Source organism: Sparus aurata, chromosome 8 (genome assembly GCF_900880675.1).
Source record: "Sparus aurata chromosome 8, fSpaAur1.1, whole genome shotgun sequence".
Lineage (NCBI taxonomy): Eukaryota > Metazoa > Chordata > Actinopteri > Spariformes > Sparidae > Sparus > Sparus aurata.
Window position 1 is genome coordinate 18,127,616 of NC_044194.1, and position 16,379 is coordinate 18,143,994.

General features: G+C 41.9%; 1 protein-coding gene across 1 annotated transcript in view; it reads right to left on the reverse strand.

The window, feature by feature from the left end:
* Positions 1 to 3,172: 3,172 nt before the first annotated feature.
* The window catches only part of fbln1 (fibulin 1), a 32,373-nt gene continuing 19,166 nt past the window's right edge, over positions 3,173 to 16,379 (reverse strand). The window contains exons 16-17 of the mRNA XM_030426806.1: positions 15,109 to 15,249; positions 3,173 to 3,783 (exon numbers count right to left, since the gene is read on the reverse strand). Coding sequence (XP_030282666.1) covers positions 3,644 to 3,783; positions 15,109 to 15,249 — 281 coding nt within the window. The 3' untranslated portion in view covers positions 3,173 to 3,643. The remainder of the gene's footprint in view (positions 3,784 to 15,108; positions 15,250 to 16,379) is intronic.

Consider the following 16,379-nt stretch of genomic DNA (forward strand, 5'->3'; position numbering starts at 1 on the left):
CTGCCATCTATTGGACTTATATGAAATACCACTTTGCAAATTCCTTTAAAAGCACTCCTTATGAGCACACTTTGACACAGGTGAAATATGTTTGACAAATTCACATCAGTGGAGATAGTTAGTGGTAGTTTGTCAACGGTTTATTCAGATTTATAGCATAAGATAGGCCATGAGCCAATTTTGCAATAAATGGGCGTGACCACAGAGCTCGTCCTCTCACCTTCCCACATTCAAAAGATAAAAGTGTATCTTTGTGAACATGAAATTTACTGCAGAGATGAGAACCTCATGGAAAACCACAGCAAGCTGGTAGTGCCCATCTAAAAGAAGCATTTTTGTGTTTATGGTAATGAGGAACAGTGGTTTGTAAAATAGAGGAAAAAAATAAATACCCCCAAATTTATTAAAAGAACTCACTTATATCCTATAACATGTGTTGCGGTGGGAGCCGGGGTAGGACGCCAGGAAAAAGAGGGAGTGGGTGAGTGCAGGAGTCGGCCGAGCACGTGCCTCCTGAGGTCCTCTGGTCTCTGTCTGGATCAGTCCGCCTCACCAACCCCTGGGCTAGACTCCCATCAGCCCCATACCCTGTCTACTCTGGGCCAGACACCACCATGACCGCTTGTATTGAGAGGCCTGACCACCATTGTGCCACAGAAGAGTACACAAACAAACAGTGCAGACACACACAGGTCTGCTCCCTGCCATTACGTCGACTCATCAAGCCCACTCGGCTTAGTCATACCATAGGCTTCCAGTGCAAGCAGCTCCCTCTTGGCTTTGGATGGAGAATCTGGCAGAAGATATTTGCTCATTTGTCCCCACACATGTATGTGGTTTGGTAACGCTGCTAGGGACTGCTGCCCCAGCCTTTCTAACTGTCCAGATTCAGAGCCAGCCAGGCCTTTCCTGGGTAATGTCCTCCCACACAGTCTGGCTATATGGCTTTTTTGTTTCTCATATTCAGCTGTTAACGTCCCTACAACGTGTGTTCTGTGGATATCGGTATGCAGTATGGATGAGCCAAATATGTACGCATTATTCTAACATGACGCTCAAAGCCAATTTGAAGTGTTTGTTCCAACTAGGGACACTTTCTCTCATCTGAGTCAGTGATAAACCAGTACAGATCTAAGATTGTGGACAATGTAAAGATTTTTTTATTTTATTTCTTTTAACTTCTTCATAGAGAAGTGGCCTTAAAATGGAGGATGGGTCTCAGCCCAGAATAGACCCTATAAACTCTGGTTCTGATCCAGTGATCCAGGGTTTTTTCCTCACTTTCTTTAACATAGTGGTGGTTCTTTATGACATTTTATTAATTTCTCATTATGTGTTGTTTCATACTGCATTAGGCTTGATTGGATTAAAGGGGACTTGGCAGAGGCAGAGGTATGCACTCTACTTGGCAGAGGTATGCACTCTACTAAGTGCAGTTCTTGTTATTACACAAGTTAGGTTATATTAGCATGAAGTTAAAGGGAATTGCATTAGAAACATTTGAAAGCATGAACCATATTGGCTGACAGTGTTTTTTACCCTCTCCACACACACATGCATACTCACAAACACACACACACGCGCGCACACCCACACGCGGACACACACACACACACACACACACACACACCGCATTTCTTCCCTCTTTTCATGTCGACCACAAGGCTGACCTGCTGGCCTCTATTTCCTCTGAAGAGGATATCCCCCTTCAGTAGAGCCTTAAAATCCATCACGGCAGACGACTGGAGATCCTGATGTATGCGCCCTCTCCTCCATTGTCTTTGAAGCGTTGGGAGGCTTTGGCTGGTCCCGGCCACAGTGATGATAACAGTCTCACAGTTAGGTCGTTACTGACATGTGCTCAGCTCACTTTTAACCTGACGTCCCCCCCACCCATGTTTGATGGAGAAAGGAGTTCCGGTTCACTGATGAATGTAATTAGGAATGTGGTTGCTTGTACCAGTCCCCATGGTCTTCAACTTTTGTTTCCTCCTTAGTCGCTCTACCCAAAATAGAATTTTCTGAAAATATGACCTCCTCAGAATAACAAAAAGGACATGAGTGAAAGCCACAGTCATTGTGTTTATATGCATGCACAGGGTATCTCAAGCAGAAGCGAATGGACGTCAGAACTCTGAGGAAGCTAAGGTTATTCTGGGGACAAGATGTCAATATACGTCTTTACTGCCCCTCAACAGATATCATTGGGCGCAAAATAAACACAATGTTCCAAATGTCCGCCGTGGAAATTGACTTTCCACTGACTGCCATGAATAAAACGAGACTAGCTAAGATAGGTCTATTTGCATGTCTCTGTTTGTTAGCTAATATTGACAGGTACAAATTATCATCATCATGTTTCCTGTTATTGAGTTATGACTTCATTCGGAATATTGCAAGTCATGGTGATGTTTTCATGACCAGGGTGCCAAGGAAAGTTCTACTAAATTACTAATGTGATGAAAACGCATTTTTTACATATGTTTACATTTAAAAGGGGCATCTGTTCACTATTCTGTGAGACACTATAGGTCATTAGCAAAAAGAAGTATGCATGCAATGGACGATAGATTTTTTGAGTTCTTGAGAGCATCAGTGCATACATTCTGCACTCATAATCAAGTCTACTACATAGAAAATCAGGGGTTTTGGACTCATCCCTGGACTCATGAACGACTATATTATTTGATAGCTAGTACTTGATTTTTCATTTGTTTCTTGAAATTAGTAAAACATAGTAATAAGTCTCTTTAAAGTAGAGACAAACTATACATGGATATGTCAAAATAGACATTGGAACTTATTTTGTAAAACAGATTCCCATGCCCACTTTAAGATGGAAGCATTTTATCAAAAGGGAGAGGGATCAGAAACAATTAGAACAAATAAGATGACAGTATTTTAAACCTCATATGGCTGAATCGGATCTAAGTAAGTATTTACATTTGATCAACTGCAGCCTTCTAACATGGAGTGAGCCGAAAGAACAATAACAGTCTCAAGAGTTTGACAGTTTTAGCTACGCTGAGCTGACATTTTTCTGTTCACATGGCTTGTGAAACACAGATAAGTTACATAAATATAATTATCTGCTTGAGCCCATTAGTGTAAATTCAGTAAGAAATTCAAATGCTGGTCTTTAAATGTTTCTGGGAGGAAATGCAAAAACAAATACTGTAACTAAAATAGTGTTTATTCCATAGAAAAAAAATACCTCATCCAATGCATACAGTAAGAAAGGAAAAGTGAATGTTACAAAGACAAAGGCGTATAATGTCATGAAAAGAATATTGGTGAATCATCATATCCTTTGATGACCTTTCTAAATGCATGCACTTTCAATTTAAAAACGTTCTGGACGTCTGAATTCTTAAAGATGTTTCTATAACATAAAGTGTCTCCATATTTAGCTCCATTATGCCAGATGCATGGGAGTACACATCAGGTTGAGCTTGTCATCAAAACAAAGTGTAACACTCTCATCACAAGCAGCTCATAGCCTTCCATCTCAGAAACTGTCAAGAGTAATCAAACACGACATTAAAACCCAGACACTGATCCATGCATTGATGTAACAAAACCAATGTGTGCAGTGTTGACAATGGATGTCTTAATACACGTGTTGAAATGTGTCATCCATCTCTCAGAACCAGAACTCAGAGACAAAGACATGAACGTTGATGATGTTCTGGCCGGAGTCGCCTTGACTTGTCAGGTTGCGCATGGACAGTCTCAGTACTGTAGTCAGTGGACCAATCAGAGGCTTTACCTGGCGAACAACACCTGAAGGAGACAAAAAGGAACAACTACATCAGTAACAATATAAAAAGACAGCAGCATTATAGACTCTAATACATACACCATGGACCAGAATAATCTGTCTACTGGATGTTGTCAGTACAGTATGGCCACATTATTGTACTATACCAGTGATAAGTTGGGATTCGCTGGTTTCTTTGACAATTTAAATTTGTTGATTTTGCCATTTCTTCAGAAACACAATGGTTGATTAACTAAAAGAGAAGTTAAGTACTCAGTATTAGAGCTTTCATCTGATACAACAGTGTCTTTCATTTGGATTTGATTTTCAAAGGTGCGATGTGTAGCAATCGGCCACCTGTCAAATTCATGCTCAATAAAATTAAAGGGCAGCATATCAGCAGAGTTACCGCTAACTGCTGCTAACTGTAGCTGCCACTCGGGGACATGGGGAGTGTTAGTATTTACACTGCTAGCACAGGATATTTGGACCAGGATGGCTGGGGCTAGCTGGTTAGCATGCTTACTTCTGTAGATCTCTGCAACACAATAAAAAAGACATCATAATGTCAAAACTTCTGTTTCTTCACTTTCTATCGACAATCTTAATTATTTTTTTTAATGGTTCAACTAATTCTTACATATTGCACATTTAGTGTTTGTTCTAAAATGTTTTCTTACCTACCCCAGTGATATCTAGCAACACACAGTATATTCATGGTTTCAAACGCTGAGGTTTCAGAAATCCTGCTGCCACCCCAATACATCTGAATTCAATGGAATTTTGTTTGTGGTGCTCAGCGCATTGAAAAACGTACATCTGTTATTCAAGTTTTTGGAAAAAAAAAAAATGTCCCGGTCACAGGCTGTCTGAACCACACGTGTTTTGCATGCGTTCTTGAGTTGTCTGCCTCAGCTCAGTCAATTTTTTTTATATATTCTCCTTTTTTATTCAGTACAGCTGTCTACATCGGTTGTGTAATTCTTTGCACTTATAAACCCAAAGCAAATTTGGGGAACTGTTTTTTTGTGTGGCTGAAAACATCCAGAGTAAATACAGACTGTGGACTTGAACCTGTCATGATGCTGATGTGCTGCATTCACTAGACGTTATCTTGAGGATAATCAACAGCCATAACCATCAGCAGTTTTCATAGAGACTACTTCTTTGGTAGAAAATAGTTCCAATGAATACTGACCCAAAAAATACAAAGTCTCTTAATGCAATGATTTTTTCCCCCCACGGGGGCTAGGGACCATCCCCCCAAAAAGTATTTCACTTCCCTATTTCACTTATACAAATTACAGGTGTTTCAGGTGTGCCGTGGTATAGTATCAGCTGGTACATTTGGATGAGTAACCAAATGAAGATTGTGGTTGACAAGTTAACCAAAGTCTTGTGATGTCAAATCTGTCCATGAAAATTTGAACGTAAAGGTAGGGAAGGGGATTCTGGACAAAGACAGTTGATTGTTGAGTCACATTCCCAGACAAGACAAGACAAGACAAGACAAGACAAGACAGGACAAGACATGACTTTATAAATCCTGAAGAAAGTTCTTGTGCCAGAGATTGTTCTGAAGAAATACAGTAACAAAGCTTGCAGACGCTGATATTCCCAGGTCGTGCTTAGCTTGCGAGATCATATAAAATGGGGCATGTTCAGGGCAGGGTGGCCATTAGTCAAGGTCTTCAAATACCAATGCTTTGGGTTGGTATACTGGCTGAATTTCTTACCCAAAGTGTTGGTATTTGACAACCTGGTATAGAGACTCAACAGTCGACTATCTTACTTCAGAATCGCGTTCCCTACCTTTAATCCCTCCTTCCCACCGTCCACCCTCTGTATGGATGGGAGCAACCTTCTTTCATGGTAAGGCAGATGGGAAAACTGAAACAGAGCATTACTGAATGCCCGTGGAATCCATTGGGTGCTCTTATTAAGTGAACATGCGATTACAGGGAGAAAAAAATGCCAGTGTTTATACAGGCTGTCAGCAGGCCTTTTCTCTGCAGAGAGCTGGTGACATTTCAGCTCTGGCCTGTTTGAACAGCCACTGGCAGAGTGCAGTCAGACAACACAATCACCCCACAGTCCTCCTATCACACCTTCAACCATCCTCTTTCTTTTTCTCATGCACCCCTCTTGTGCTTTTCTTATTCATAACTGAGTCAGTAACGTGTTCAGGCTTTTTCGTATGATGACTCAAGAGTTTAACTTAACATAGATCAATATGACGACAGATCACTCCCTTCATTGGTCTGAATTAAGAGTCTCTCATCTGTGGAACTTCTGTGGAACTAAGAAAGAAGTAAAACCCATTTGGTCATTGTTCACCACAGGACAAACGATGATCCATTATGAGCCATCCGCTGTGTCCTTTGAGACACTGGCATTGTATGACGGCAGATCCCCTCACCCACGCGTTCTCCTTCTTCTTTTCCTCCCCTCTCCTCCCTCCCTGAGGAGGTCGGGTGTTTGTGGCACCATCACTATGGCCCACAAGGGTAAATGAGTCCCATGTGTTTGATGGAGGGGAGCAGTCGCAGTCACGCGATACAGCCATGGAGGCATTCCTCCAGGAATCCATCTTTAACTCTGGGAGGGGCAAGCATTAGGAGCTTGAACTGCTGTCTCCCTCTCTCTGTCACTCTCTTTTGCTCTCTCGTCCCTCCACAAGTCGGATCTGTGGGCACACAACAGATTCCAGCAGATTCTGGCGATAAGCACTTGGAGGAGTGTGGAATGGGGCCCACTTCTACCAGGGTTGCCCCTTTGTTTTGGTGTTTTGGGACTCTGTTGCGTAGTGACACAAGATGGAAGGGAGCAGGGACTAAGGTTTTATTGTTTCCAAAGCGTCAGCGCCATCAGAAAGAGCTAACCTTTGCTTAAACCGAACAACAGCCACAACATTAAGAGAATAACTGACATGGAAAAAGAGTTGAATTTTGTTTTGAGTCTGAAATTTATTTTCAGACATAAGGCAATCGAGACGGCAAAGAACTCTGACTTGACCAATGAAAACTCAAAGCAAGTTCAGAAGGTTCATGAATTGTCCGCGTATAAAACAAGTTCAAAAGCTTCAGTTGTGGGTTGAGCAGCCACACAATGAAGATGAGCAAGATATCATTATGAGCACAATATGGACCACCACAAAGACAAATGGGTTTCAGTCCACATTAAGGCTTTTTTTTTATGGGAGGGGCAAGCATTAGGAGTGCATCAGTGTGGCCTTTATCTAAAAAAGGACCATAATATATATAAATATAATATATATTTTTATATATATATATATATATATATATATATATATATATATATATATATATATATATATATTATATTATATTATATGTATGTATATATATATATATATATATATATATATATATGTATGTATATATATATATATATATATATATATATATATATATATATATTTTATATTTTGCATATTTAGTTTTGTTGTATATATTGTTATTGTGTATTGTTTATAGCACACTGTGTATTGTATATATACACTATGTATATATTGCCTTCTATTTATGTTATGTACAAAGTGTTTTATTTGCGGACCCACTTCTGCTGTAACAAAATAATTTCCCTGTCTGGGATCATTAAAGTAATTCTATCTATCTATCTAACGAGGGTCAACTGAGGGTAAGTTGTTTTCTATGAAACAAAGCTAAACAGTCTTACCACATTAATAAACAGACACACATCACGTCTAAAGTAAAATTTCAGTCAGGACATCTAAATAGTGCAATATGTGGAATGTGTCTGAGGCCAATTAGATTTTTGTATATTTGTTTGTGGTCTAATTAGCACATGCAGACGAACAACTGCACTCAGAACTAGATTTCCGTTGTAGTGCCCAATGGTTTCTCTAAATACACAAGTTTCCTCTTAGCTAACTGTTAATGGCTTGAAACTTAACACGAAACATAAATTAGTTAAAATAAATTAAATAAATAAACACGTATTTTCTCACTTTACATTTTTGAATCCGGGACATTATGGGAGTTAGAACAAACCAAGGACTGTATCCTAAAGCTAGGGTTGGTTAGATTGAAGAAACCAGATAGAGCAAGCAAAACTTTGGAAGTATCCAACTGAAAAACTCGCACACATGTGAGTGACACACGTGAACATGCACTACTTAAATTATACTGAATGCCTTGTAGAACAGTGTGAATATGTGAACAGCTACTTTGCTGCCTTCAACAAGCTAGCTTGTTAGTACTCGTTGCTGTCAAGCTAGCATGTTAGTATGGGTTAAGTTTAGCTCCACTTTCTCTGCCATTCTCTTGTGACTGGCATGCTAATAGCTGTAGCAATATATCTGCTGAGCCTTGTGGAACACGTGCACATGTGTCAGGCAAGTAGGCCGTCCAATCATTTAATTTGAGCTTGAATAAACGATTGGATGGACTTATTTTTTAAAGAATTTTTGTTATGTTTGTCGTGCATTTGATTAATTGATTGTTGCTGGGATGTAAAGATAATTTCTACAAACACAACAAATAATTTTGGAAAATATATCACAAAGGAGAGATGTATCACATTTGCAGCCGTGATTTGTTTTTTCAACTTTCAGCCCTTGGTAATTCTTTCTTGCACAACTTTGAGGGCCAGAAAAAAAAATTATAGCAATCTAGGCTCATGTGCCCAATTCTTTACAAAGGACCTTGATATTAAAGTCAGTGTGCGTGACCATGGTGACTCTGTGTTTCCATAAGCTTCCCATCAAAAGCACAGTGGTATCCTCAATGAGTGGAAAGCATCAGCTAACAGATGGGCCTCAACATACTCACAGTGAACCTGAGGTGAAACCACAACCGCATACTCATCTTTTACATTTCGTCCAGGCTGTAAGGCAAAAAGCCAACAGCCACAAAACAGGTTGACTTTGATTGGCTACCATACCACCTGAGATTCACATAAATAAACACTGGGGTGTTTTTCTAAAAAAGCAATTTGCCCTGTGACTGGGTTGCAAGGTCATGTCATCTGAGGCCTGAAGCACCCAAGCAGGAGATCAAGTTGTAGCACTGGAGAGGTTTGTGGTGTCATTCCATCTCACTGAGGTATCTGCCACAGGGTGCAGAGGTGACTGTGCTGGCTTGAAGCTCCACCATCAAACAAACAGCTGTACAATCTGTCCGTTCTCCAAAACATTCCGCCACACCATAAAGTAGACCCTTAAGTAGAAAATAGCCTTGAATAAATGCTCACTAGTAGCAGAGACACTGCTACCAGTGTGCATTTATTTAGGCATTTGTCATCCTTCATGGCCAGGACGGCTGCAATATTGAAGGGTTACATGTAAACAGTACAATTTCGGGGTTTTCTGGTTTCTACAACTCAGCGAGGAAGTGTATGACAAAATCCAAAATGAACGGGTTTAACACCAGAGACAAATGAAAAATATGCATTGGCCTCACCACAGTATTGTATAATGACACACTGGTTGTGGCGCTATGCATGCTCACTACAGGGGAACTGTTGGAGAATATCCAGGTGGTGTACAAAGTTCCAGTATGCAGAGAGGGTACTGGAGGACATTCTTCACCATCATTATGGCTCTAACTGTGGTATGTTTTGTATCTTACCATATCGCTGATGTACAGCTGAGCAATGCTGGCAGCAATGTAAAGACAGCAATGGCTGTTTTCTTAGTCAAAAGATCCTTTTTTTACTGCTTTTCTCCAAAAGGTCCATAAAAGCAAGGAGGCATGCCAAAGCAACTGCCAACTAGCTCCCTTGTTACCCCATTAGCAACGCAACCAATTTCAGTTTTGATAACCCGTCAGCATGGCTAAAATATAATCCCTGCAAATTGCCAACACAACCCACTGTATGAGGACAAAGTGCACAGGCCCCTCAGGGACCGGATCTGGTGTTTACAGCCTGGTCACTGGTACATAGATGACCAGTCAGGTCAGGCTGTCCAAACACAACTCTGACCACTCCAAAGAGGGGGTGGGAGCCCTGCCCACCCCAGCTCTGAAAGGCCAGCGTATGTGGCTTGATATTTTAAGGTCAATTAACAGTAAGTCATAGCTACAGATCTCTCAAATGACCCATGGGTCATTGTTGGACCGTGTCACTCGCTGGGTAGTGACATCATTGAGAAGTAGCCGTAGGGAATCGGTTTGTTCTTTTCTTGGACTTTCTGTTTTAGCAGTTGTGGGCCGGAGCAGCTGAGATGACATAACACGCACCATTATCATTACCACAACCTTTGCACTATATTACATGTGACCTTTCAAAGCTAAGGCCCACAACGAAGGAGCAGAAAATAGGCTGGACAGTGTCGACTAAATGCAGAGGATATGAGATGAATACCTGCTCTGTTTGCATTTTTAATTTAGGATTTCTTTTATAATTTTCTCCATCTATGTTGTACATTGGATAAAGTATACAGTATCTTGATAAGCTGTTTAAGTACTTCGCTATCTCCTTTGGCATGTTTATACACGAGCATTACTTTTGTGAAGTGAGCCTCGTGAACTTACCTAAACAAAGTTAAATTTTCTTAAAATCACAGTGCCAGACAGCAAAGAATAATGAGGAGTATATATCAAATGACTCACCAGACCGGGCGAGATAAGTGTAAGTGATGAAATATTACGGCAGTTTTATTGCAAGTAATATGTATTATATGAGTACATACCAGTGTGTGTTCGACTGTGTGTATGGTATGTCTCAGCGAGTGTGACATATCTGCACCACTATCTGTTCATCAGTACACTGATGGTGGAGGACCACCCTATGGGGGTTTCTGGGTGGAGAAGACCCTGTTTTGATTAGCTGTACTGTACTAATCTCTTGCGGGACAAGCAAGGATTCCTCATGGGCTCAGTGCACTCTGGTGGGCCTGCCGCTGCCAATGTCATGATTCATCCAAGTGACAGCCACTCAAACATGAGGAGCTGTTTGTCTGCTTATCTCCACTGCTGTCTTCAACTCCTCACTAGCGCAGCCACAAGCCGGAGCCACAAGCACCACTGGCTCTGAAGTAGTCATATCTCACACAGTGAGCTCACATTCCACCAGCCACTGTGGACGGCTTCACAGATGACGACCATGATTACCTGCATAGAGACACACTGTCCACTTCCTCCTCCATTCATCTTACTGGCTGCCCTTCGCTGGCTGCCAGCACTGTGCCAATGGCAGTGTAGAAGGTATTTATTCTCTGCCGATGATATAAACCGCAAAGGCACATTTCCACCTGCATTTCAAAAATGAATGGAATTTCGCTGCAGCGTCTTAGGCTTACAGTTTCCCCAGAGGATGGGTACAATTCATGAAGGGAAGATAGTTGCTCTCCAAACATGAATAAAAAAAGTTCAGTCAGACTGCAGTGATTAATGGAACAGTGAAATCCTTCCATGACAAATAAATTCTCATGAAGAGGAGTCATTTGGACACATCTAAGGCATGACTAAACATCTGCTGACTGTTTGATTCCAGAGTTGCTACTAATTCAATTCTGTTCGATTTCAACACATGGATACTGGTCAGCGAGCAGGCTCAGTCACGAAAAATTACAAGTCACAAATTTGTGTAAAACTGTCATATAGTTACAGATTTGCACGTTGCTTTTGTTAATTCCTTGTTTTGCAGGGTGGACGGGAAATGTAATTTGGTGGTTTGTCACACATTTTCCCTGCATAAAAATCTTTCCTCAACAAGAATTAAAGGGGCTCCATGTATCAATTTGTCACAATTTACTTGTATAAATCATCATCATGTGAGTGGATTGTAATGTGACATGAGAAACGAGACCTTCCCGTCTCTCTCAGTTACTGGTACAAGCCTGCGGACGACTTGATTAAGTTGTTTAAAGGTGCAATATATAAAAATAGGCCACATGTCGTATTCACACTCCCAAAAAACAGTGCGGCTAGCAGTTGTATTAACTGACTGCCCGGACTGTTCGCTCAGTGCACTGAGGAAGTGTTGGTGTTGTTTACTTCGGGGCTATCGCCTCTTGAGGTACAAACAGGCCAGGGGCTAGCTGGTTAGCATGCAAACTTCAGCAGATACTGTATCTCTGCAACACAATACATAGACGTCTTTGACATTACGCTAAATCTGTTATATATTCACATTCTGTTGATAACTTTAAAACATTTTTGGAAGGTTTACACCTCAAATTCTTGAGTAATGCACCTTTAATGCTGCTGGACTGTAGATTTCTTTGGGAAGGACTTAAATTGGATTTTTCACAACAGTCCCAAGGATGAGACTTTATGTTCTCGTTTTCGAGTGCCTTGCCTCACTGCCTCCCTCCGCTCTGCTACAATAGCAGCTAAGGGCAATAGAAGCTATCGCTACTTTAGAATAGGAGTCCGCTTACATAGACTAATAGTCCGGCTTCAATCAGAACACAGAAATCCACAGAGCTCCTTTAAATAACTGCTAAAGCAAAGCTGAAAGACTGCATGCATGCTCAGAAACACGAGGTAAAAACGCTACACAAGCCTACGATACCCTCAGTGAGGAGTGTTCAAAGACAATATTGATCCCCGCAATGATGTATGTCACTGACAGATATCAAACAGGGGAACCAGCAGCAGTTTGTAAGAAGTTAGAGAGATAGCCCTAGAGTCACAATTCCAGCAGAGACCACTGTGTTTTCCAGTGTTTTCAAAGGGCGGGCTCATCCATCCACCTGCCGACTGCCAAAATCAATCATCTTACTCTCAGCCCTATTCAAACAACCTGTCCCTAATCACAAGTGGATGTCGGCGTCAGAATGAGTAATGCATTCCTCCACTGTTTGTGTTTCCAAATATGCGCATGATGTGTCACAAATGTTGTCTTTGTTGTGAGGATTACATATATCACTTTGGGGGATCTGCTGTACATACCTGCAGGGATTTGTGTGGTTGCCAGCGTGCTACCATGGTCGCCATGGGAATCTGTAAGTGCTGGATTGGTTCTGATCATGTTTTCCAAGCGCAGAGGGCCTACTCTGTTTGCACAGATGCATAAGGCTGTCAGGGTTGTCTTCCAGATGTGACAGTGGTGGGAAATCCAGTGATGGATGACCAAGAACTAGGAAAGAGTGGTGCAGTTCTTACACTATTTGGTGCACTGTCAGGCTATGTACATGTACGTGTACGTGTGTGTATGCGCGCATATGTCTGTGCAAACGCTGCGTGCCTGTGTGCAGCCGACTGGTTTTGAAATATTGAGTAAGAGAGCAGAACGGAAAGGAGTGTCAGCCAATCAAACCTTTTAAGAATCACTTTTTCACGTTAGCGACGGATTCTGGGGATTCCTAATTGCCTCTTTTGTCCCTTTCAAAAACACAAAAAGTGGCCAAAAATAATGGCCAAAGTTAGTTTGAGTTCACGCACTTGTTCATTAGTGGAGCCTCAATGTCTGCTACTCTTCACATCCCACCAAGCTGTAATACCACTGTTGGAGACACTGGAGATACTGGAAACTAAGCTTCCTTAAGTGACACGTCAGCGAGCCCTCACACAATGGTTACGCAACGGCAACATCTGTGGGCCAAAGCACCAGCAGCACAACCCACTAAATAAAACCAAGAGGGCCTTCATCGCACCGTGGACGCCACACTTCACAGCGAGCAGTCAGTGACCGAAGGCTCCAGTGCACAGGGCCTCAATTTGGATATGTGATGGGCAACTGGTGCTAACATGCAAGAGCTGCATCCAATAAGCATCCAAAGGGTTTGGGAGAGAAGTGGCTTCTCACAAACAGGCCTTTCATGTGGTCGTCAGTTTAAGTGCTCTAATGCTCGGCGAGACACTGAGGCCTAGCGTGGGGAAATGGAACAATACATTTAACCACATGAAGCAAAGCGCCCGGGATTACTTCTGCACATATTTTCTCTCTCTCGCTTTCCTCTTTCATTGAATCACAGTCTCTCACTTTGTCTTTCTCCCCTCCGCCGTTTTATTCCCTCTCCCTCCCTCGCACATACACTTACATACTTGCCCCTGCAAATGAGCACCACTATAAACAGGGAATTTCTCCTAAATCCTCTTTATACACGTGCATGCAGACACACTCAGTAGACATCATATTACAAAATAAGGCTTATCGCTCATGCAGAATTACACCATTATGCATTCCAACAAAAACATACCATTATAAGGGAGTACAATATAATTATAACTGCTTTAACTGTGAATTATATGAATTGTTGCAGCTCTCTCTCATGTCTTTGTGTGGGTATGTGTGATAAGCACTCTGTTTCTGCGCAAGTGTACTACAGAGCACGTGCGCCCACAATCCGTCGACAGTCGCACACTCTTCCTCCCTCTCTCCCTTTCTTTCTGTAAAGACAGATGTGCACACTGACAGGGCATCACTTCATCCATCAGCGAGGGAAGAAGAAGAAGAAGAAGAAGAAGAAGAAGAAGAAGACGGTGTCCTTCCACTACCACCCTGCCTGCATCTCAACACAAAACCAAAACAAGAACACCTAGACAGGCCCAACAATGTGTCATCCTTGGGCTCACAACACCCTCATCCACCCGAGGCCAAGGCTCAGTTCAGCTCTCCTACAAGCATACAGCAGCCTTGGGTCACCACCAGACTAAAAGATGGGAATGGCTTCCACCCAAACATGTGTTGTTGTTACACGCCACTGGAGATGGTATCTGCTGCTCCTACTTGAACTAGCACAGGGCTCTTTTTTGCATGCTGGCGGTCGGCGAACAGGTAGTAATGATGAAGTGCTTGTCAACTGCAATCGCTCATGCATACGTTCACGTGAGCACACGCATGGATTTATACACTCTCTTCCTGTACTTTCAGACCACCATAAGTTATTGTGGAAAATAATGATCTGCTTGGAATAAGCATAGCCGTAGATAAGTGAATTAAATGGTACTTTGTTTAACCACAAGACTGTGAAAATCAATGCCAAATATTTGGTGAGACAGAAACAGGCCTTCGTCTGTCTCAGAGAGCCACACAGAGGACAACCCTCCAAAGACACAGACACCAAGAGCCCCGCTGATGACGATGACAGCTACACGATGCCACCACACTGCAAAGACCGTAACGGGCCGTGTCAGATGCATTTATGTCAGTGCGTCCAGACATTCCTCATGGGATTCCTTTTTTGCCCCTTCTCAATGTGCACATGTGAGTTTGATTTGTAAAAACAGAAGAAAAAAAGGCATCCATATTTCAAAATGAGAAATTAGGAAAGAAAAACTGCCTCCTTTGTCAAAAAAGAAAATGCAATTTCCAGTCACAGACGTTCCCGGTTGGTAGAGGCTGCGTGTTAGAGCTGCTATTGTCAAATATCGGCAGTAGGTTGGTTCATCATCACACAAAATCCCAATACTCACCCACATACATTCCGTTCTCTACTCGCTTCATGATGTCGAAGGCGTTCTCCACGTTGCCATCCAGGATGTCAAACTTGACATCGTAACTGCCTAAGTGATAGGACCCGTAAGCCGGCACCGTGGTTCTCAGGAAAACAATTTCTGTTGGAAGATAACAATTAGACACAAAAAGCTTTTGGAGCCTAAACCCTCATAATCATACTAGGACTGTGCCGCCAAGCTTATGCCAACTCTTTTCTTTTCTTTTCTTTTCTTTTTTTTTCCTTTCCAAGAGTAGACCAATAAAATGGGAGATGGAACGGTCTGTTTATTGTATACTGAGAAGGTCACAGGAAGGTTGACACTTTTCAATACTGTTGTTCAACTGGAAGGCCTTGAGGCCTTAACACCCCAACTCAGAGCTTATGAGATATGACAAGAGCTTAACTCCCCGTGACGTTGACCATGAGTGTGTCTGAAACATGTACTGCATGGCAGCCAAGAGATGCTTGTCAGCTGTCACTGTCTGCGTGTGATTACAGCGGTTCCACACATCCAACCAGCGTGGCACTTATTCTCTGGTGTGGGCCAGCCAAGCTTGGACTGTATGGAGACCATCATGGAATAGCTAATTTTGGGGGTCAGAGGTAGTCATATGGATTGTGACAACTGCAGGGAAACGTACATGTACGTGATGGATGCTCGGAGATTAAGGGAATAAAGTAGAGCTCAAGAGAAAAAAATAAAGGGGTTGTGGAGCACATTGACACTAAAAAAACACAAGTTATTATACTATCTTCAAATTTGTTGTTTCCAAAGATCTTAACAGGAGAAGCCTCAAATATTGTCCTCTGTGGGTCAGTGGAAATGCAGAGGGATTTCAAGGGCACATTTTAGTGGAGCTCATACGATAAGTCATTTTTTTAAGCATAGGGCACTGAAGGGATGACATATTCTTGTAGGCTAGACCAGAAGATGGGTGGAGAGCAAAAGTTAGGATTTTTGAGTTGGATTTTGGATTATGAGGAAAATAAGATGATCTTCAAAGATGAACACTGCTTTTATGATTTCCGTCAGAGGAGAAAAAAGCTAACGCGAGGCTGTAAATAACTTTACTACACTTTACTATGAATTGATCGACTGTTGTAGAACAGAACGTGAAAATCTCTAAATCTTGTGTTGACCACAGATCTTATATCAGGCATTTAAACCAAAGCCCATTTAAAACAGAAACCTTGACTACAAGACGAGAATGTTATTTCTGCCCTCTATTGTGTTAAAGCAACATTTCA